The following is a 23,204-nucleotide window of genomic DNA, read 5'->3' as shown; positions in this document are numbered from 1 at the left end:
TGCGCGGATTTATTCTTGATGGATAGTTAAATTTCGAGGGGAAAAATTAATTCTCTCGAACTGTACAGTAGCTATTTTGGTCCCGTTAACCTCTGATTAGCAGTACTTTACCCCCAACAAAATTCAAACCACATTAGCTACAGAGATTGTTGAAAACGTCCGACTTCTCATTGCTGAGCAAAATCGAAAAGAGGAAACGAGTGATGAAATCTCGTCGACCCTGCCACTTGTTCCAAGAATTCAAGAGCCCAAAATGCCATCCTTTGTGAGGAAAAGCTACATTTCAGAGAAAGAAATTCTGCTTCTTCCAACACAAGAATTCAAGAAGGAAAATTCCCTCGTACCTTTCTGATGGCTGCAGCAGCTGCCCTGTTAAAAAAGGATTTTGCTGGCAAAGAAATCTTCTCAATCGAGAAGTCAGTTTTAAAAATAGGAAAAAAATTAATAAACGAACAGGCACTTTGATGAAAATTAATTGTTTTCACGTAAAAAATTATTTTTATTGATTTGAGTGTTACTGGACATTTTGAAAAATAAGACCGCAATACGTCAACTACATATTATATTGAAGGGGGAAATAGAAAATAAAGATTATTGCCAAATTGAAGGTGAACAGTTTAATGTTAAAGACAATTTCTGGTTGTTGTCTGTATTTTTCGAAGCGTTCAACCTTTAGTATTATACGTAATTAAAAAAAAAAAAAACGGAGTCTCAAGACATTTATTAACTTGCATGAAAATTTCAGGAGGGCTTAACCTCGCCCGTTACTAAAATTTATTAATTGAGAACACCCTAATTATTATAACACATGCGATTATATCAACGATTTTACCTTTTTAACGTGGTGAATGGAAATATGGTCTTTATATAGTGGAGGGGTGAGTACCCTTAAAACCCTTTCATTCTCTCCAGGAGGTCGTAAAGAGTCTAACGATGTGTGGGTTTTTTTAAATTTATGACGGTTAGATATCGAGATTTGACAGTTTAAATATTTCAAACAATCAATAAAATTATCGATTTTTTAGTTTTTCAGTCAAATTCTGAGAAATTTGCCATCCTGAAACTTTCACACAAGTGTCTCAGATCTCAGGACCACTGTTAAAAGTGTTTTGGTCTTTTCAGATCCCGCATACTTACCCTCACGATAAAATTCTCTCCTTACAAAAATCTACAAGCCGTAGATTATATTATCCTATATGTTTTAGGGTTTTACTGCACAAAAAACTAAAAGGCATATATCCGTATTTCTCAAAGTAAACTGATATTATAACCCGATCAAAGATTTTTTCCGCAAAAACGTCTACCTACAGCTGTTCAATATAAGGAAGTATGAAGAAATTCTCAAAGTTGTGTTTGTAACATTTGAGTCAAAACGAAGGGCTCAGTGAGAGAGTGCAAAAATAGAACATGGAAAGCAGGCATGTATATGCGGGAATGCACCTGTCATGCCATTTATTCGGGGGTGGGCGCGAGTCGGCGAAGCAAAGGGGTGATCACGAGTTGCGAGTGTGTATGTGTGAGAGTGTACCAGTGGCAACCAGTTGCTTACAATCGATTGTGGTCCATTTACAAGGGCAGGCAGGCAGCCAGGCAAGCAAGCCAGGCAGCAGCCGGAGCGTCGCGCGGGCCCGGCTCACTCACTCAGGGGTGCGCGGCGCACGCGTCCGCCGAACCCGGCTGGAAGCCTGAGGACGAGCCACACAGAGTGACTGCGTTCCCAGCCTCCGCCAGGGCAGCAGCCGTTCCGCGCACCCGCCACCTAGCCGCACACACACACTCACCCTTGCAGCAACCACCACGCAGGTGAGTCTTTGCTTCCTACTGCCCAGCCGACGGAGGCCAAAACTATGTATATGTGACGCAATTTCTGCTAACACCGCATTTTGAAGCCGCAAAATTTGCATAGCACCCGCCTAGATTAAATCTGTGGAATTTATTAATTAGTTTGCCGCATCTTGTTGGCTTTGCGAGAGGAATCATTGTCAAATACACCGAATTTTTTGACATTTTTCACTTGATTTGATTTCATGCCTGGAATTTGCATTAATTTTAAAAATTTCTTCCTAATATCATCATTTTTCACTTTCTAATGAGGTTTATTTATATCTGGTTTTGTTGCATCTTACGTAATAACTGTCAATAGTCCAAATTTCCCAAACGCACCAGTCTTCTCTCTCTCTTTGCCCGGGGCAATTTTTGCTGAGCACAATTTGTGGGCTTCGTTGCCCAAGCTCCGTTATCATGCTCCAAAGCCAATAAATCCTTTACAAGATTTTCCAAGATCAAATTTGTTAGGGGTAGAGATAGGAGACTCCAGCGTTCAAGTTTGCACCGACAAAACTTCATTCCATGCTGAACCATATCGTACTTTCCATCAATCTAGCAGCTACTTTCAATATATTCAATAGTTTAGAATCAATCAATCCCGTGAAATTCAAAGAAAATAAGCATTTCTTATTCAAAACAAATAATTGCGTCTTATTGGAATAGCCTAGCTCGATATTATAGAATCTCTTAAAAAATCATCACCTATATTTTTTGAACACAAAACGTGTACAACAGACAGGTGGAAAAAATAAATCACACGCAATTCACATTTTCAATTTTGCAGCTTGAGACAAGTTAATATTATTTTTATCGCAGTTAAAAAAAATCAGCTACCTATTTTTAGAGGATTAAATTTTTCAAATAGGTTTGTTCCTATAAAAAATTACTGAATATTTAGTTTCAAAACCGCATTATATATCTTCATCAAGGGTCAGAAAAACTTTGAAGTTGGCTTGAACGAAAATATCGACAGATTTAACCAAGAATCAATGTTTAAAAGCAAAATGTATTATTATACTGGGATCTTGGCATATAATTAGTCTCTAAAATAGTTGGTACAGCAATTTCGTCATTTGCACATTTGCAGAGCATAAAACATATCTGATAAAACCAATATATTACTAATTAAAGTTGTTATTACATTTAATTTTTATAAGTCTTGAAAAACTCTAAGAATTGGGACAGTGCTAAAATTTTCCAAGGTTTTACCGTTTAAATATGCGAGAAAACCGGCTTCAAAGTTTGCATGCTTATCAAAGCGGCGAGCACTGACTCGCTATTGGAAATATTGTCTCATTTCACCCAGAGGTAAAACTAAACGCAAAATTTGCACACTGTTGAATAGATCGCGACGAGAGGAATCTAAATCAAGCAAAAACTCACTGACATAATATAACCATCTATTTTTTTGAGAAATTTGCAAAATCTGAAATGTTTCTGTTTCATGGTCCTGATTTCGTTAAATATTGCACATTGTAGAAATTAACTGATGCTAAATTCCACATAAAATAGGCTCAGAACTAGTTACTATAGACAACAATGAAAACGTTTTTAATTATTGGCCTGTAAAGCTCTACTTAAAGGTAAGGATGGTATAGACATAAGATACGACAGTTGAATTGGATCTTAGTTACTTTGCTATTAATTGTTCGCAAATGGCGAGTAACTAGGATCCAAGCCGATCGTCGTATCTTGTGTCTACCGCAATCCTTACTTTAAGTTTATTTGCTTAAAAAATAACGCACTTCCTCGATAATTGGCCAGATGGCTGATTATGAGCTAGCAATATTTCCGTAATTCTAGGAAGCGTAAGTGCGACAAAATGAAATTAAAAATGTAATTATTACTGCAAAAAATTGTATAATGCGGTGGAAGCTGCATTTCATTTAAACGTGGAAATTGAAAATAGACAAGGACAAAGCAACAAATAAATTGAGTATGATTCCAACGCATTCCATTTTACCGACGAAACCAATTTTGTATATATAAATAATATTTCACACCTACAACGAATAAAAATTGCAATGAATTGAAACATCAGATTAAAGGCATTCAACAGGCACTGGCGGCGCAGCAGCCATTGCTGCACAGGAGCACAAACATCCATAAAGCATTTTACTCTGGTGGCGCGCGCGCAATATCGATTTCCATTCGAGAAAATTAAAAGCAAACATTGCATTCTTCAGATGGCACTTGTGGCGCGGCTAGTGACACCGGAAAAACAATATTCCCAATCAAATGGAAACGGACCGGCGCGCTAGAAGCAAAGCGTTCGAGCCCGTCTCCCCACGGCAGGAGCAGACATTCGACCTACACGCGTTGTTTAGGCTGCGGCCGCGCGCGCGGCGTTAATGGATCACTCTCGTCGTCGCTCACAATCAGCGAGCCCGGGCTCAAATTAGGCAAGCCGCACGGGAGAACACAGCAACAACTACTAATGTAGTCCTCGTAATGGCAAATGGGCCACCGACGCTAACAACGGCACTCTTACTGCACCCTTAAGGCAATAAAATTGATTGAAGAGGCGGTGGCAAGAATTAATGGGAAACACACCGCAAAAACAATAAATTTCTCATGACCAACAAAATGTGTTAACTATCAAAATGCTCAATTACAAACTAGGATGGGAATTTTGGTTTGTTAATTTAAAATAATAGGTGGCTCTCAAAGCAACAGTTTTTCATATGATTCCACGAATTTTCAATGCTTTCTATCTGTAAATACTATTCAGTAATTCAATAATTACGGTGAACTTAATTTATGTCTGTATAAATCAATACAGCTAGAAGATACTTTTTTACATTCGAGCATGAATTTGTCTTGTTGAAGATGAGACAAAAACTGTTGATAGTATGGGAAATACCTTTAATTAAAATTAGAATTCGTTACTTTTTATTGCACTCAGCAAGGTTAGGAATTTTAGATGGTTTTGGAGCAGATTCAGATTGTTTTCACCCGTTATTTCCAAAAGTTTCTAAAAAAATCATACTCTCAGGGAGCAGCAATCCTTTTGCATGGTTTTAACTTCTTTTAAGAACATAATTGTGTCAAATTATGATGGTTTCACAGGCCAATTTTAATTATTTTCAACGTTTTAAACAAAAGCTATATAAGGAAAGTTCTTGGTACAAAACTTTTCCCAAACCTTTTAGAAGTCGTCCAATGAAAAGTAAGCAGAAAAAAATCAGTTTAATTAATTTTCTCTTCATCAATAGGACACAAAACTTACGGGTCAAATTCGGCTTCGCCTCGTGTTTCCAACTTAAAGATAAATAAATGCGACATTCAGGCAACAAGAAATCCTAGATCCAAACAAATTTCAAAATTTGACTTTTTGATTGAAAAACCACTAGAAAAAAAGTTGGCAAAATCTTAAACATTTACCGATGATTTTCCGCGTTTTTTGAGCTGACTATCAGGTTTATAAAGTTTTTGGGAGGGTTTTGGGTGCTTAGAAGTGAAGTAAGTCTTAAAAATTAAATTTTTCGTGCTAATTTGGTGCCTTAATAATAAGCTGATAGCCTAAAACTCCCAAACCTATTAGTGCTCCGAAATGGGTGCAGTCGATCGTTTTCAACTGCTAGTGATTCATTATATACTGCAGATTTTATACTGGCAGTTTCTAGAGTCTAGACAGATTTTTTTGAGAATGTTTTCAAAATAAAAATTGAAGCTGTCTCAAAATGATATTCAATATGTTCGCGTCAGAGTATACTCTTTTCGGTTTTCGCTCTCCGCATTATTTGTCGTTGCGCATCTCCACTTAAATTCCGGCACGCGTGCTCGTTGCAGCTGCCGAGGACATTCTTCTGAGCTTTAGCGCACTTTCGCCGGCCCAAAATTGAATTTTGCCGAGTGCTGATCACGAGCAATAAACTTCAGCGCCAACGGTGAAACGCTGCCGCCTCTAATTATATTTATCTATACCTCATTTTAAGCCCACTCCCCCCCCCCCCTCTCTCTCTCTCTCTCTCTCTCTCTCTCTCTCTCTCTCTCTCTCTCTCTCTCTCTCTCTCTCTCTCTCTCTCTCTCTCTCTCTCTCTCTCTCTGCCGCAACGCGCTGCCCTAATGACGCAAATCTCGATTTCCAGCCATGACCGTGAAGACTGAATTTATATTTTTAAAATGGAAGGGGCTGGCAGGAGGCGCCCTGTAATTAAAAATTACGTGCACTTGACGGCGGGGTGTGCTTGCGTCGTTCAAAAGGCGAGCTTCGTTATTTCTTTTTCACGCCGGCAATTACGAAGAGTAGCTGTAGCCTTTGTTTGAAGTGTAATTGGCTCGAGTTGAAGTAAAGTTGAAATAATTACAGTATGACTTTAACCAGCATGTTTTCTTTCCAATGCATAACTATACGTTTTTGCACATTTGAATATTCCGTTCTAGAAAAAACCAAATAAGCAGTCAAATGTTTTTTTTAATATACCGATGGAGTTAGTGTTCAGTTAGTGTCTACGAAAAAGGTGTCAACAAAAATCGTCTGAATTGGCTTGACTTGTAATTTTCATAAACAAATAATTTCTTTAATAAAGGCACCGTTATAAAATGAATTGTAAAAAATTTATTTTTCTTATTAAAATACTTTGTTGCAGAATTTTTTTTTTTTTAAATATCCGGCAAAATTTTCAGTTTTCTTGGCAGTGAAGCAAAGCAGCTTTCGGCACTGGAAAAGGCGCTGCTTGTTCTTCTCCAAAACAAAACTTTGAACTTTTCTGGCAGCTACTGCACGTTTGCAGCGTTGTCTCAAAACACGGATCCCTGGCACACTGAGAAAAAACAGAAGAGTTTTCTTTCCTTGCCGCACACAGCAGTTGCGCGCGAAGGAAAATCAGACTGACAAGGGAAAAGAGACTTTTCTTTCTCAGAAGCGCAAGCCAATGGCGTCGTCCATTGTTCGTCCGTCGATTGATGTCAACTTCAAAGCAAACGCTTAAACCAAGGATTTCTGCTTTTTGCCTCGTCAAAGCCTTCTTCAAGAGTAATCCTATCCTTGCGCGAGTTAATTAAAAACGTTCAGAAAATGCGATTACAACCGTTTTACTACTGTCTACGGATTAATTTTCTCGTTTTCCTCGATGTTGCTATGTTTTACATTGGTCTAAATATGCTTATTTTGTAATAATTAAAAGACTGACTTGCCAAGTAGGCACAAATAAATTATATTTTTTGTAGCATGGAGTCTGGTATAAAAACAGTTTTTGATAGATAAATGGCTAGTGAGTTTTTAACGGCAAATGTTCTTTAGAATTAACAGGATATAAAATAATGGAATGAGCTCATCAGAAGCAGTATATTTATGATTTTTAATTTTCCGACAAAATTAGAAATTTTCACTGCTTCCTGGCTGTAAAATTTTATGAAGAGTGACATAGGCGAAATTTTTAAAGAAATTAAAATTTAAGACAACTCGCCTTTAGCAACCAATGGTTGTGAAATGTTGATGATCATTATCATGACTAAAAAATATTTTCTTTGTTGCATTATATCAATTTAGTAGTTGGAATAAAAGAGGTAACCAGAAACCCAGCAATTCTCGTTTATTGTATCATTGATAGGATTGAGTTCAAGCCAAATGTACAGAGACAGCATCTGTACATTTTTTTAGCTTTACATATATTATGGCAAACACCTGTCTCTCTTCTTGAAATCATTTCGAGTAGTGTATCTATGTGAGGAAATGAATGTAATAATAATACGGGCACGAACGTGAGAAGGGAAATGTTGGGTAGGTCAGTGAAGAATTGTAACGAGAGCGATACGCTGACGTTGTGCTGTACTCCATCATGATTAATGCACCGCGTTGGATGGATTTCTTATAGATGAATAGAAATCTGCTGCAAAAAAGCCGGTCATGCACTGAACATTTTCGAAATATTGGCAAAATCTGAGATTTCCCCCTTCTGGTTTTTAACTGGGATTTTTGTACCCGTCAAGTAAAAGGCGGTTCTAAATTTTCCGCAACTAGCTCTCAAATTTTTTATATAAATTCAACTATATAAAAGCTGTGAGTTTTTACTCTCAACTCATTGTCAGAACGTCCATTTTCTGCCAAAAGTCGAGAGCTTTTAAATATATTCTGGCCCTTTCACCATCCGCAGCCGTCGAATTTCGAGCGCATAGCACGATTCCCTCGGGGGAGTGTCATTTCATCTCCGACTCCATGAAATGGTAGGTGGCGAGAGGGAAAAATTGTGAAATTCATGCGGTTCTGTCCTTGTCAGGGGATGTCAGCGAAGCCACCAGAGCGTGCTTAACAACAAGCGTGATGCGCAATGAAAGTCATTACTTTGCATTATTTTCTCACGGGTTCAATTGTTCCAGCTGACCAGAAATAACATTGGATATTGCAGTCGCATAACAAAGGGTAAAAAAGGAAAGAATTGAGGTCGCGTGTCAGAGTGGGAAAACAAGAGAGGCAGTGTTGTCTCTGCGTGGGAGCGGAGATTTGGAACAAATTCAGACGCGTTCGTCCGTGCGGTCAGACACCTGTTACCAATTCCACAGGTTTCACAGCCTTTTCCGCCAGAATGCAGCGAGCAGCCGCATTAACGCTCAAATTCGCCTCTCGGGCGGCGGCAGCAGAGCGGGCGGCGGCTCGTCGCGCACGCCAATCGATATTTTTGAGCCAGGCCTTGCGACGAAACAATCAGTCGGCACAGATTGAATCCGAGACCCGCCAGTCCCTAATTGGGCCGGCGACCAATCAAATTTTCCGTCCTCGATTTTGATTGATCGCGTCTTCGGCGACGTTTTCATGCGCGGGCGGCCAGGTCGTGCACAAAAAAAGAGAGAGGCAGAGTCTTTTGATCAAGAAACTTGCTTGTCGGGCCGATTGAGTTTTGCAAGTGAGATTAACGCCTTAGATTTTCCGAGCCGTTTCGTCCTCGGCGCGAACTGACGTTTATGTAGAGAGGAAAAACGAGGCCGACGTCTAAAGACGCCAAGTTTCCATCACGAATTTTGATCTCTTCTGTCACCCCAAACTTTGGACAACTTTTCTCAACCGCAAATATACGTATCAACGAAACCATTAGCTTTTCTTATATTGATTTAAGCACGAGAAGGGGAAAATTTACAAAAAGGCAGAGAAAAGTGAAACATTAAAGAGGAATATTTTACGCAATGGAACAACTATTTAGGCCCCTCGAATTAGCAGTAAAACAAAGATTTTGAACCACATGAGCTGTAGGATATTTAGAATCTACAGGGAAACGATCAACACCAATCATTGCTGATCACGATGAAAAAGAGACCATTTGACAAATTTTTGGAAAGCCATACTACTAACCCTACTTACAGCATAAGTTTACATCTTTAATATTCCTAAATATTTCAGTAGTTTTTTCGTGAATTAAAACTTTAAAACTGAATAATTTCACACAATAACAGGGAATTTATAAAATAATTTAAAAGGTAATCCAAGATGACAAAGAAAAGCCACGGTGTTAGCATAAAAGTCACACACTGCGGTTACAAACTTGTTGGAATCTTAAGAGGTAGCTTTACGGCTGTGGCGGAATCCCAATTATAATTCCTCGTAGAGCACACATACACGGATATCGCGTGCTCCGCCGCGAAGCGCCTGCAGTATTAAGGAGTTAGACAACCACGAACAACGGACATGCCAAGCGGGAGGCCTAAACGGAGCTTCTCTAACTGTTTATAGGATTCAACATGTGTGCGGATGAGAAGAATGAAGGTCATAATTATGCACTGAACAATTTTGACACCCTCTTGGTAGGACTTCAGGTTTCAATTGAATTATTTGCGAAATTTGGAGCATGTGTCGCCAATAATTCGACCCATGTGGCAACCTTGTTGCCTATTTCACAGGGGCTCAAAAGTTTTTAAGATTGGCTAGGAAAGCGAGGTAAATACAAAAAAATGGTGATCAAAGTGGTTAGCACTTGAAGCTTAACAACATGAGATTTGGTGGTCCAATGCGCAATTGCAGAAATAAAAACGCATGTTTATCAAGTTCGGACGGTCAATTTCTCAAAAGCAAAAGCGAATACCGGTCTGCGAACTTCACAAAAGTTTGCACGAGTCTTGGGACTACTTGAGATAGTTTTCTCACATTTAAAAAATAATCCATTACGTTTGAAAGTCATAAAAAACGTTTAGAATTTAACAGAAAATTTTCCATAATGACTTTAAACTTTGTCCAATGACCTTATATTTGGTGCTCATTTGGCAGGGCTTGAAAGAATTCCATAGCACACTTAATTTTTGAAATTGCAGCACTCTTTAATGAGTTATTGCTCTTTCAAAAATTTTCTAGATAGTGCAGCCTGATAACTGGAGTAAATTTCTGTTGATTTTGCTTAACGTGAGTAAAAATGAGCCTCGACTTTCACTTTTAGCAGAAAAAGTTGAAGTGCCGATATGTTGAGCAATCCAATAATTACCACCTTCATTAACACCCACCCCACCGATTTGATTTCTCCCGTTTCAGGCGATTACGTCCGTGACCCAGTTATTAAATCGTGCCAAGTCGCACAGCGTCCCACAGGGAAAAGCGGGAAACAAACGTGCCGGCAGAGCGGGTTTCCCGCCGCGCGCTCTGCAAAATTAATTTCGGAGCTGGCAACGAGCACACGCGTGGATTAGCAAGGCGCGGGGAAATAAGCCGGCTGCGTTTGCAAACTAATATGTGTGCGTATGAGAGCGGGCATGTGTCGGTGCGTTCACGCTCAGGTGCTCAGCGGCCAATCCAGAGGCAATCAAGCGCCCGTCCGCCCGCCCTGCTCACGCATCGATATCGATTTGGTTTATTGGCAGCGCGCGTCACAACAAATCTGCTTGCACAAAAGCGAGCGTGTCCTTCTTTTCCTCCGTCGCCGAGCAGCGCGCATCCCTCGTCCAACAGCAATTTTGTTTCGACCGGTCGCGGAACAGGTTTGACGTCCATCAGTCCTTTTCATATACACAGCAAAAGTTTCTCGTTCCGCTTCGCTTGACGGGAAACTTCCGTTTTTGCACAAAGTTTGGAACGAGGGAAATTCGTGGAATCTACAATTTGCAGGATTTTGCTTTGACTACCTCTAGCAAAACTTTTCTGGTTATACTTTTAAACTTTTGATCGATCTGATGAAAGGAAATGAATCATTCATCATTCATTCAATGTGATGAAAAAAGTGATATTTTTTGCTTTTTCTTGTTTTCTTGAACCCTTTTTGTTCACTATGGTCTCGCCGGAACTTAAAAAACTACCCACCCACCGATCTATTCGTCTCATTAAACAATAACCAAATTGTGTAGAAATTGAGCAAGAGCTGTATTTTTCAATTAATTTTGAAACTGAAAATATCTCCAAAAATTGGTAAATCGACAAATCAAAGTATTTCTATTCCTACCACTGTACGTGGTTTACTTTAGGAAAGACTACAGGAATTCAATAATTTCGCCACAAACTAATAAGTCAAATCTGATGAGTAAGAGGTAAATATTTTTGCTGTTTTGGGGGATTTCAATGGTGGCATGATTCGTGTTCATTTTAAGAGGGTGAAAGCTGATGAGAGCAGGCCAAATAACACTTACCTGAGCCTTTAAAAAATCCAGCCCATTTTTAATTCACCAACTCCCATCATTTATGAAAAAACATTTACAGATATTAACAAAGCTTGATAAAATGATGGAATCCACCTCTGAGCCATTATTTCGTAGATACCAGTCGCAAGGGGCGATGTGATATTTTAGGTGACGTGTATTTTCGGGTCCTGGAAGAAGAAAGACCGTGCGAACAACGAGCCCTTAGCTCGTTACATTGTGCCAGCATAGTACACGATAATATTTGAGCAGTCGTCGTCGTTGTCGGTTTAGCACGCGCGGCGGGGACGAAGCTCGAAGCTCGTGTATATTTGCTCGCTGGGTGAAATACAAATATTGCGTGGGGTGCACCGACGAGCTCGTAGCTGCTGCACAATTGGCGCAACAAGTGGGAAAACATCCATCGCTATGCCGCCGAGGCATTTGTGCGGGTTTTCGGAGACTGAGGGTCCGAGTCCCCAAATGCAGCTGGGAGGAGAGGAGAACCAACCGAACCGGAAAATGCGTGCTTTGCAAGCTGGAAGAGCCAGCGAGCGAGCTGTGCGTGTATCGATTTCCAGGCGGAGATGAGTTGTAAACAATCTTCGTGTCGCACTTTTCAGGCCTGAGAGTAAAGAAGCCGACCTTCAGCTCCATTTGCGCCTGATGAATTTTTCATCGTGCTGGCGGAAAAGACTCGCAAAGTGCATCTTGGCATCGTCTAGCTGCCTGCTTGTCTTGCGAGAGATGAATCTCGCACGTTTTTCTTCTCTACTGCTTTTACGCTCAACACGCCTATGCATGGCAATTTCCGGCCAGTTGCATTTCAAACAGAATAAATATTTCACTCCAGAAGTGGGATAAAATGCACGCGCAGAAATCTTTCTTCTGGTGAGATTGGATGAGTGAAGTTGCATTTTGCGGTAAAAAATCATGCATATATGCGTGGAACACCACTGAAAATTACCCCAAGACTTGAATTAAAGGGGAATGCGGGAAAATTCGTCAATGAAGTATAAGCTACATTATTTTTAAGGAACATTGGCTTTAAAAAAAGTTGAGCACCGTCTCCCTTCTAGAAATCATAATTTTTTCTTTACAAATAATTTCCACGTCATATGGCACATGCATTTTTGGACAGATCTCGTCAGAAAGAATAGACGTATCGAAAAGATGGTCCAGCGCTGCAAATTTTTAGGAAAATTGGCATAACATTGTGATGCATTATAATTGGCATTTCGCTTGATGCACTTCACTCCAATATCTCGTACAATCAACTCAAAATACATACATTTTTTTAGGACGACAAATAAATTCAATTTCATTTGTTGCCATGAATTAATACTTCTGAATATTACATTTTTAGCATTCAAAACACTTCTTAATTATTTAAAATACACTGTGTTTGTGTCTCATGGCATTTCACACAGTCAATTTGCGTGACCCGGAAAAAGTCAAGTGATCGCGCTAACAGGCTGTTAGTTTCACTTTCCTGCAGCCGCATTGAGGAATTATTGAATAGCGTCTTGTGCCGCGCAAACGATCAATCACCATTTACAGTCAAAGGGCATCGAATCGATTCACAAATAAATATCAAAAAGCCAAACAAGGAAATACTTTTCAATTGGTGCATTCCTTTCAGTCTATCACCTACGTGAGAAAACCCCACTGTCAGAGACGCACACAGGCGCTATTTTTTTCAGCTCGATGAAGTGGCAGCTCTGGCCGCGCGAGCGGCGTCAAATTATGTGAGCCGACCGCCACTCAAATCAGATTATTCGCACTTGGCAAGCTTGTTGCACGAACCTATTGGATTTTTCACCGAGTAAAAAGGATCGATGACTCCGTACACGCCGCAATTCCTATAATTAGGTCAAAGCACTGAGCGAAATGATCGCGTGCTTCGATACCTGAGACGCCGCTGAGTGAGTGTCGACAGCAAGTTTATTATTCACGCCGAGCGGCGAGTATGCAATATTTATCAACTCTTTTAGTTAAATTTGTTTCGTGTTGCAGACTCCCAATTTTGATTTTTTTCCAATGCTGTGGCGTTTGTTCCTTTTTTAGTAGGAAAGATAATATAAATATTACAGAGGCCTAGGAAATTGAATAAAAACTGTGACAGTTTAAACAAAGTATTGTTTATCTGTGTGTGGTGTGACTCGGGGTGGATAGCGAAAAGTGAACAGTACTCTGCCGTTAATTCTCTGGGGTTATTATAGATATAGTTTCCATGACAGGGGCCGAAAGAGCTGCTGTCCGGATGAAATAATTTTCCACTCTTAATTATGTTCACTTTTAGCCGCTTAATCAGAGTCAGAATGCAAAAAGTAGTAGAGGTCTTTGGCCAGCCGCATCCGCCGTGACTTTGGCTATGCTGTCCCAGTGACGCCAGTCTAAATAGTTAAAAAAATGGTCTCCGTAAAGCACAATCCAACTTCAATTATTGAGTTTGCCAGCCGCCGATAAAAATTCTCAGCCGCCACCAGACCAAAATTCGGCTGAAGTTGGGTCAACCAGCCGCCGCTAAAAAATTACGCGGCTGAAACCTCAACAGAGAAATAATTTGTGATTTTTAACCTCCCTCTAAAAAATTTATCTTTACCCCCCATTCAGAAAAAATTAAATTACTACTAAAACCTATTTGCCTCAAGTTGTCTTTTAATAGTTTGTTTTAACAAAAGTTAACGGAAAATTATTAATTCACACTAAAATATTTAGTCTTATTCAATGACAGAAATATCCCTCAAATTATAAATTACGAAACAATCTGGAGCATTTGAGCTGCCAGTCTGATATATTGCTGCCATTTGTTTGAAAATTCCTCGATTCCAATCACCCGACGTACCTGGACTTGTACCCGGTGGTGCAAGTAGGCGGATGCAACCCACACACCAGCATTTTCAGCACTTGGTGAGAACTAATCGAGTTTACCATGTTTTGAGCATTTAATGCAAATTCGCGAAGTGGGTTGCATGCTGCGGTGACCCAATTGCAGAGGGATTGCTGCTCAACCTCAATTGTTTGCAATATTCTGGATTATTTATTTTTAACCGCGTCTACTCAGCACATCCCGTGGGCTATGAGCTCTCACCGGATCCCAATAACACCGCTGAGCGGACAGCAAGGGGCCCAAGTGGCCGCAGAGGAGCTTGGGCCCAACGTGGCCATTTTTTCGCCTCCTCGCACCGAGGTGTTCCATTGAAACGCAAGACATTTGTCCCTTAAGTCGCTGGAAGGGTGCGAAAACCAGTAACGGGTGAATTGACGCCGGTGCACCTCCAAGCCCGTTGAGCTATTTGAGAAATTTCAGTCACTTTGTTAACCACCTTTTGCCATCTTTGACATTGGGTAGCCAGTATTAGATCCCCTAACTGCTAAAAAATCTCCCATTGCTATGACACTCCTGAGAATGTCCTAACAATGCGAGCCAACGGGCTAGTTTCATAAAGAACAGTGAGATTAAATTGCATTTAGCATAAATTTCTAAATTGAATAATCGTAATTTAGATACATAACCTACCAACAAAGTTTGCTGGAAGAGGGTAAATTTGCAAAAATTTTAAAAAATATGGGACATGCATAGAGGATTAAAAATAAACATCATTGAGTCACAGAAAAAGTAACGGAAATAGGTAGGCGCACATATTGCTGTCTGAATCTTTCACGCAAGGTCTTTTTCTGATTGATCTTGATCGCACCTCTTCAAAATGATTATTTTGTTAGTAGAACACATTTTAATTATTCTTATTAATGACAGCTTTATTAAGCTGAAATTTTAAATACAGTCTTTAACCATAGGTATAATTGATAGAGGAAAGTGAAAAAGTTCCATCGAATTTCGGATTAACAATCAAAAAGCCCCACGGAAAGCATGAGCTATGAGCAATGTCGTTCTCATTGGATATGCGCGCCAGTACGCCTATCTGGTCAATACAGCTGGGGGCATCTCTCGTTTTCGCTGGGCTCCAATCGAAGCATGCATACATTTATAATGCATCGATGCCCAATAAGCGTTCTATTCAGCACTACATCTTGCCCAACCCCTATACGAATAATTACGTCTTGACGTTGGCGCCGCCACTCGACTCAACGTGCTCTCGCGTCCCTCTTGGGCAAGCCAAACTTTGCAAAACCGGTTGATGCAAATAACGCAGTCTGTCTTCCTCTTGCGGGGTTTCGCAACGCCAGAGAGAGAGAGAGAGAGAGAGAGAGAGGCTGCTGCCGCTTGGGGTGAATAATAATCTAATTTCTGTCGGCGCGCACGCACACACACACACTCACTCACTCTCGGGGGCGGCAGGGAAATGCTTTTGGCCCAGGCAACGCCAGCCAGACAGTATAAACACGCACCAAAGGCGAAAGGCAGCGTTGGAAGAGAGCAGAACGGCCCCCGTATTCAAGTCTCGCTTTGGCGAGAGAGAGGTCGGTGGAGCGGACGGCGGCAATCGGGGCGGCCAAAAAGCTATTTTTACCCGCGCCTTTTCCGCGCGCCGCCAAACAGGTGGGCTTGCGGATGAAAATGTAGCTCCAATTCTGCTTGGTCCTGTTGATGCCAGTTTACAATTTTGAGGGGTAAATCGCTCAAACCACCAGATTTTTTACGAGTCGCATTGAGCAAATTAAATTTTCGTACATGATATCTAATGCTCTTTGAGTTGTGAGTTTCTGAAAAAAACTAACTGAACCTGTACTTTACAAGCAACTGCATTTTTTCTGTTCTATTTCTGTCATCGCTGCCAGCATTTTTTGTTAATAACCAAATATCATTCTGGTTTTGATCCATCTCTTTTGTTTGTTAATTTAATTGACAGCAAAATTATTCTGCTCTGTCTTCATCATTTGAGGCTTATGACGGGTGTGCTTATTCCTAGTGTTGAGGTTAATTAAATACATATGATGAAAGAGCGAATTTGCATCTAACAACAAAATTTTCTTAATTAAAGATTTCCATGTATACTTAAAAGGAATAATTTTAAATTAGCGATTACATGATGTGGCAAGAAACATTTGGAACTTGACAAAATGGCAAATCACAAACTCGTGAATTTAAGTTTCATGAACGACCAGAGAAAAATATTATATCTATCAGCGGGGGCCGGATGTGCGATAAAATTGGTTCCCACTGCGCAGATCCAAGATGGCGTCTGAATGTGGGAAACAAAAAACTCTCTTTGGATTGCCGTACGAGTGTCAAGAGTTTGTTTTTAAGATCCAAAAGACACAATTAGTACAAGTAATGCAAATTATGTCACAATATTGACGAAAACTTGCTTCTTTTCGCGCATTTTCACGTGACCGTTTTTTCGAGCCATATACTCCACCGGACGCCATATCTGCAGAAATCTGGACCCCGCTGAGATCTATGATTACCTACAATGCGTTGATTCCTGATCTGTAAGCAATTATTATATCTTTAGCTGATAGTGATTAAAGATAGGATAATATCAATTTTAAAAAATGCATTGCACTAGTTTTCGTGTCAATTACATTTAGTTAAAATTATTTTCAGAATATTTTAATTCATAAATTGCTCCGCTGAACAAATTAGCGATTTCACGAGAAAAATGCAGAAACAGAAGTTACACTTTCTTGCGTAAATTGCACTGAAAACAGTTTTAGAAATTTTGATTATATTCATGTAGAGTGAATCGATGATTGATTTCATAATGTGCATGGTATGAGGGTTTTTTCTATATTAAATTATGTTCAAGATTTTCAGAGTTCAGAGTGCTTTTTGTTTAAATTTAAGTTCAAACAATCTAATAAACAGATGTAACAGACGGTTTTTGGTACACGTCAAAAAAATAAGCAGAATTTGAAAAATTTGAAAAAATTCGTCTCTTTAAAAGTCAAATATCTCCGAACTGAAAGCGAACACCTCCCTGAAATTTCCAAACAATGTCTAGGCGCACGGTTTTTAATATCTCCCTATATTATATGTACCTATGCTATTTTAGCAAGTATAAAAGAATTTTCGCTATAAATAATCAATCAAGTAGGTAATTAAATCGAAGGAAAACCAATATTAAATTAACTCAATACTTGTGCAATGATCAATTTTGCTTGGCAACCAGAGATATGAAAAACACAGCTGGGCCAGCCAAAACAGCATAGGTACATTATAATATTACTGCGCAATTTTTTTCCGAAATGTTATAATGGTCTATATAGTATACGCACCAAAAAATTTAATTCATAATAAAAACGTGCTCAATATTGTCCCGCTTTTACAATAGCATTTCGCCACCTTAAATAAAATCAATAATTCTTACATATTCAGAAGAATTAAAGATATTATTTTCTTGTTGTTTTGTGCAGGAAACCGCTTCGCCGAAGATGCGTCGCTCTTCGTACACGCCGGAGCCGCTGATCGTAGTGGAGGAGGCGATCAAGGAAGATGACGAGAAAGATGCGGAAGGCGCCGTTGGCGGCTCCGAACATGCGTCCGAGGAGGACTACGACGACGACGTGGCCGACCCGGCACTGCTTTGTCCGTGGCGTGACCCGCGCGATTTGCGCAAGCGTAGCCTGCCGACACCGTCATGCACGTCGGGCATTACGGCGAGCCAGGTGCGGCGGCTGTCCGAGGGCCGCCAGTCTGAAATCGCCAAGGAGTCGGCCTTCCTGGCCACCCTGACGGCCAACGCGGCGGCCGGCGGCCGCCGCCACTCGGTTACCATCAGCAAATTCCCGCCGACGAGCGTGCTGAATCGCGGCAGGCGCGAGTCGTTCGCCGCCTTCCCCGTCTCAAGGCGCGACTCAGCCAGCTTCAACCTGCACCTCGACATCATGGATGACATCGCCGAGATCAAGGGCGCACGCAAAGCCAAGCTGAAAATCTACAAGACTGACAGCAGGGAGCAGGTTTGCGAGGTAACTAAGCCAATCCTTTCAAATTTATTCTATAGGAATCGTGCTAAATGTTTTTGAGAGCTCCCCGGCTTTTAAGATTAATAGTATTAATAGTTGCATTCAGGCTAGATTTTGTAAAATTTTTATTTATGAGAGTAAGCAATATGTTTGTGATTAAATGATTTTGATGCCCTTTTGAAGAACACTGAATTTTAACAGAAACAGAAACTTTTCTCATCCTCCGCAATAGAGATAAAAAACTATATAGCTCTTTGTTTTGTCAATATCTCCAAAGCATCAAATTTTAGGAAGATTGTTACCGTTTAAGAAATTGATTTTGTGTTTGATGCGTCCCTGTACAAGTTTTCTATCGTTTGAATTTCAGCCAAACGAGGAAACTTCGTAAAGGATTAGTGAGTACTACACACAACGGAGTGACGACTCCCATTGTTGAAGTTTCCAAGCTGCAAACTCTTTATCCCTTCTGCTCAGTGCGTGACACACAATTCATATGCATAAAAGTAGAGCTGCGCAACATGTGCAAACAGTTCCACAGACATACGGTTTCTTTTATATCTGACATTCAACACTCTGGCCATTCACGTTTTACCATGAATTGCAGAAAAGAAAATAATATGGTACAGGAATTAAAATTCAGAGGTAGCCAAATCCAAGAGTAATTAATCATTTTTTAAGTCATGGCTATAGTTAAACTGGTAAACAGATGACATTTAAAAAAGACTCTAGTTTATAAATACGAGAATTGTAAATTTTAAAATTTTTCTGGACTTTGCACTGAAAGTATAATACAGGTCAACCGTCATCCTATAATATATTGTAATATAAATCTGACTTATCTTTCTCTGGAAATGATTTTTTTTATAAAGTTGGGTGCTTAAGAATATTTAAATTGCGTTATTCATGCGCCTAAAAATCAAAAGATAGAATCTGTAAGAAAGTCCTCTTAAATAATACCCAACCTTTCTAACATTTCAAAAATCTGTTTCTGTGTAAACAAAGTCCCATTCATTTTCAGCTAATTCATTAGAAAATCTACCACCCTCACACATCAACAACTGCTTTGTAGATAAACCTGTAGAAGAGTAATAGTTAAGACATGTCTCAATCCTGATTTCATATTAACCCTGGCAATTTTGCTTAACCCCGTAGGTGGAGGAGAGCGGTAGTTCGGGTTCACCGGTGCGCTTCCAGGGCATGTCGGGCATGCTGCGGTCGCCGGTCGAGTCGCGACGGCACTCGGAGGCGGGCGGACTGGCCAGCCTGGTGCCGCCGGTGGCGGTGCAGCCGAAACGCAAGTCGTCCGAGCAGTTGGTGGTGGGCAACGCGGGCATCGTGTGCACGAACTCGGACCTGCGCAGCCTGCTGTCCCTGACGTCGTCCGCGCAGGAGATCAACACGGCTGGTGGAGAGGCCAGTTCGGCGGCCGGACCGGCGGCCGAGGCGGCGGCAGGGGCCGACGAGAAGCGGTCGCGGATGAAGGACTCGCGGTCGAGCAGCTTTGACGCCACCATCCTGCAGGACGAGGGCGAGGCGGCCGCCGCCGGCAAGTCGGCCAAGGTGAGCCCGGCGTCGTGGTTCGCCAAGCGGCATCAGCCGATGGCCAAGAAAGAGGAGGCGGCCCGGCCGGAGCCGCCCAAGGTCACGTTCACCGAGCCGGAGGCGGCCGGCCGGTCCAAGCGCAGCTTCAGTTGCGTTGAGGCGGCCAAGCGGCTCGTGTGGGACCGGCCCAGCGGCTCCGTGGTCGACGCACATATTCTCGGCAGTGCCATCGAGGACTTCCTGCGCAGGGGCAGCGACTCGGGGCCCACCGGTGGACCGGCCGACCCCAAACAGGACCCCGGCGCCGAAAAGCCAGGCGCCGAGCAGACCGAGGCCAAGCCACAGGACGCGTGCGAGCAGTCTGCGTCGACCTCGTCGTCCATCTGCTCCACGCTGAAGGATTTGTTCGTCAAATAGCTGGGACTGTGACTTTACCAGAATAACGATTAGCTGAATAAGCAGCAGCAGCAGTGCCGAGCGAGTGCGCCCGTGACGCTTTATTGTTCGTGTGTTCGAGTGCGCGAGTGATAGAGAATAAAAAGAGGGCGAGTGTGCGTCTTTCCTGCAAGGTGATGCATTTCTGCTGTGAACAGCGTTTTGTCAAGTGCTGCATCTCGCGCTTTTAATAGGCCCGAGATAGAGCAGACGCCGGCTATGGGTTTAAATTGGCCAAATAAATTACAAACGTCGTAAAGCACTGATAATTGAAACTATCACAGACGAGATATAGTATGTAAATCCCTCCATGCATTTTTTCTCCATCCTAAAGTCTTTTTAGACTATTGTTTGAGTAAAAAATGGAAACAACAAAATCATATTTAATTCAATTCTTTTTCATAATTTTTGCAATTCTAAATCTAAAATATTTAAATACGTTTCCATCGTTTTGTAATGAACTTTTAAAGATCCAGTGTTTTTTTCTAGTACCAACTCGTTGAATTCGTGTACTCTGTCATAATATGAATCAGGTTCATCGGACAAAATTTTTCAATTCAACAATTAATTTATAAGCGATTTCATGAGATTTAAAAATTATTTAAAAACCAATTGTTGTTGAGCCATTTTTACACTAAAAAAAATCCAAAATTGTTCCATCAAGGATTCGCTTTAAGCGCTGCATGTATCATAGAAAACCTAATCATAGTGTACAGCTCATTATTCTGCAATCCAACCATTAATTAATTTTTTCATTACGCCAAAGTTTTCTTGCTGTTTTAGCTCTTTCCGAAAAACGTTTAAATTTAAAAATGCGCGTTCAAGTGTTTCATTCCTAATTCTTAAAAGGGAAATAGAAACCTTGAGTTGACTTGTTAATCAGCAAAGCAAATTGGGAGTAACTATCTCGTACCTTAAACAAACTATTTAGGTTGCACCTGAACACCTTAACTCGCAGACTCAATCCAATGAACTATTTTCACTTGTTGATCGGATCGTTGATTCAATCATTTCGATATACTAATAACTCAAACGCAGAGAAATATTTTCTTGCTTTTGATTTGTTCACCATTTTTCATTGAAAAACTCGTTTGTTTCAAATTTAAGCTATGAAAATTATATTATATCATCCAGGTTGCCGTTCTAGATATCCATTCGGACCATTTTCCAGAAACTATTCCAAGAGCGAGCATTTGTAGTAAAAAGATCCCTTGATGGAAAGACAGTGTCGAGTGGCTGGAAGATTGACGCTGCATTATTGTATTTCATATTCCTCTGTGATATACGACCCTAATTGACCATTATAGGAAAGCGTGTTTCCCAAGATGTTTCTTGGCTTGATTTGCCACAAAATAAACCGGTTTCCTCCGCCGGAAACCCGCTAAACCCTACGCACGAATCCAAATGATTAATATATTAATAAAAATAGAACGAGACTCGGCGTTTAAACTTTTTGTGGATTACGCTTGCCACCGCAGGGTTCGTTAATTTGTGCTTTTGATTATCCCTGCCGACAATCAAAATTTATGCTGATAGGGGAGCGAGCCGCAGAATCACCTGCTGCCTATTGGACGCAGAAAGAATGAAATGGGGCGTATAATAAACCCTCGTACGTTTTCCCTCCGCGCGCGCAGAGTTTGCAAAGCCGACGAGCACTTGTCTAAAATATTGACAAAAATCAAAAATACCAGGGCCTAAAGTATTCCACTAATCATACACACACTTATTCTTATAAATGGTATTCAACGGTTAGGCGTAGAAGCGTGGATCTGGATTCGTTGCAGGGAAATAAATATAATTCGAACGCATAATTATGTACCCATGGTGCGGAAAATCAGTGCAGAGAACAGTATAGCAAGTTGAAATTAATAAGTAGCGAAAGAGGCGAAAGCTGTTCCCGCGTCCTCATGTAGCAATAATTAACAATCTCGTAATGATTTGGTGTGTAGAGCTTTTCTATAGTGCGTAGATCCGCCCTCTATGACGTTATCGTGTAATAGAGAAGCGTTTCAAAATTGCGATGCTTGTCACTTATCATAAAAGAGTAAATAAAAAGTTTGTTGTTCCATCAAAAAGGAATAATATAAAGTGTTGCTGTTAATACTAAAAACAAAATAATTAGAAAAGAATGAAAATTTATAAATAGATATTCTTTTGGCAGTAGAATATCGAAAAATAATATTTTATTGCTGGCAGTGATCCACAAAATTGAAAGAGATAAAACTTAACAATTCCAACGTTGCACTGAGAGTAAATGTTATTCCAGCGTTTTAAAAATTGCAAAAGATGCAGATTCATATCGAGGAACCTCTTGGCTGTTATATAATTACGTGTAAATTAAAAGTAGCGAACTTTTCGCACGACTCGCGCGTTCAAGTGTATACTATTTAATGTGTTGTGGTATGTCAAATGTCGCTAACCATTGTTTTAGTGTCTTAAAAAGCAAAATTTTCTAAAAGGATGGTCCTGTTTTATGATTGCACTTTCATTTTTGTAAATACAAAATATTCTTTGTCTTCATCCGATTTGAAATGACAATATATTGAAAATCAATGATTAATGAAAATCGTGTTCCGCGAGCGGATGTTGTATTCTTAACAAAATCAATAAATGTAAATGTTTTAAATGTGTTCCCCTGCACTATTTGTTGACTACAAATTGCTTATATTTTACAAATAAACAGTCGATAGATGTACGTGTCTGAGAATTGAGAGAAATAAAGAAGAGAATTTCCGCATGTACAATTCATTTCTGAGTATTCTTCTTAATTCAATATTTCCTTTTTGATATTATTTTATTTAAACTTTTGCTCTTCATAAACCCAGTAATTATCAAAGGAATTCTTCTAATTAGCATCATTAGCCGACGATAGAAATAAAAACCGCGCACTAATTGGCGGAAGGCCGTGCTCACAAAGGCTCAACAGAAACAATCAAGCCCGCGGTAGCGAGATTAAAGCGAAGTTAACGTCTTATCATGTTTACATCGATAACTATGCA

The 23,204-nt window shown here is 40.4% G+C and overlaps 1 protein-coding gene across 2 annotated transcripts; it reads left to right on the top strand.

Annotated features, from left to right (window-relative positions):
• The first annotated feature begins 1,658 nt into the window (after positions 1–1,658).
• LOC135946220 (uncharacterized) lies at positions 1,659–22,953 on the top strand. 2 transcript variants are annotated; one of them, XM_065494346.1, is made up of 3 exons: positions 1,659–1,803; positions 17,677–18,231; positions 19,381–22,953. In XM_065494346.1, exons 2-3 carry the CDS (start codon positions 17,695–17,697, stop codon positions 20,185–20,187), a joined length of 1,344 nt encoding a protein of 447 aa, XP_065350418.1. In that variant the 5' UTR covers positions 1,659–1,803; positions 17,677–17,694; the 3' UTR covers positions 20,188–22,953. The 2 variants fall into 2 exon arrangements, with proteins under 2 accessions (XP_065350418.1, XP_065350420.1); XM_065494348.1 differs by lacking the exon at positions 1,659–1,803 and adding an exon at positions 15,620–15,859.
• The last annotated feature ends 251 nt before the right edge of the window (positions 22,954–23,204 follow it).

Source organism: Cloeon dipterum, chromosome X, assembly GCF_949628265.1.
Source record: "Cloeon dipterum chromosome X, ieCloDipt1.1, whole genome shotgun sequence".
NCBI lineage: Eukaryota > Metazoa > Arthropoda > Insecta > Ephemeroptera > Baetidae > Cloeon > Cloeon dipterum.
The sequence above is the reverse complement of the archived record's forward strand: the minus strand, read 5'-3'. Positions and strand labels throughout refer to the sequence as shown.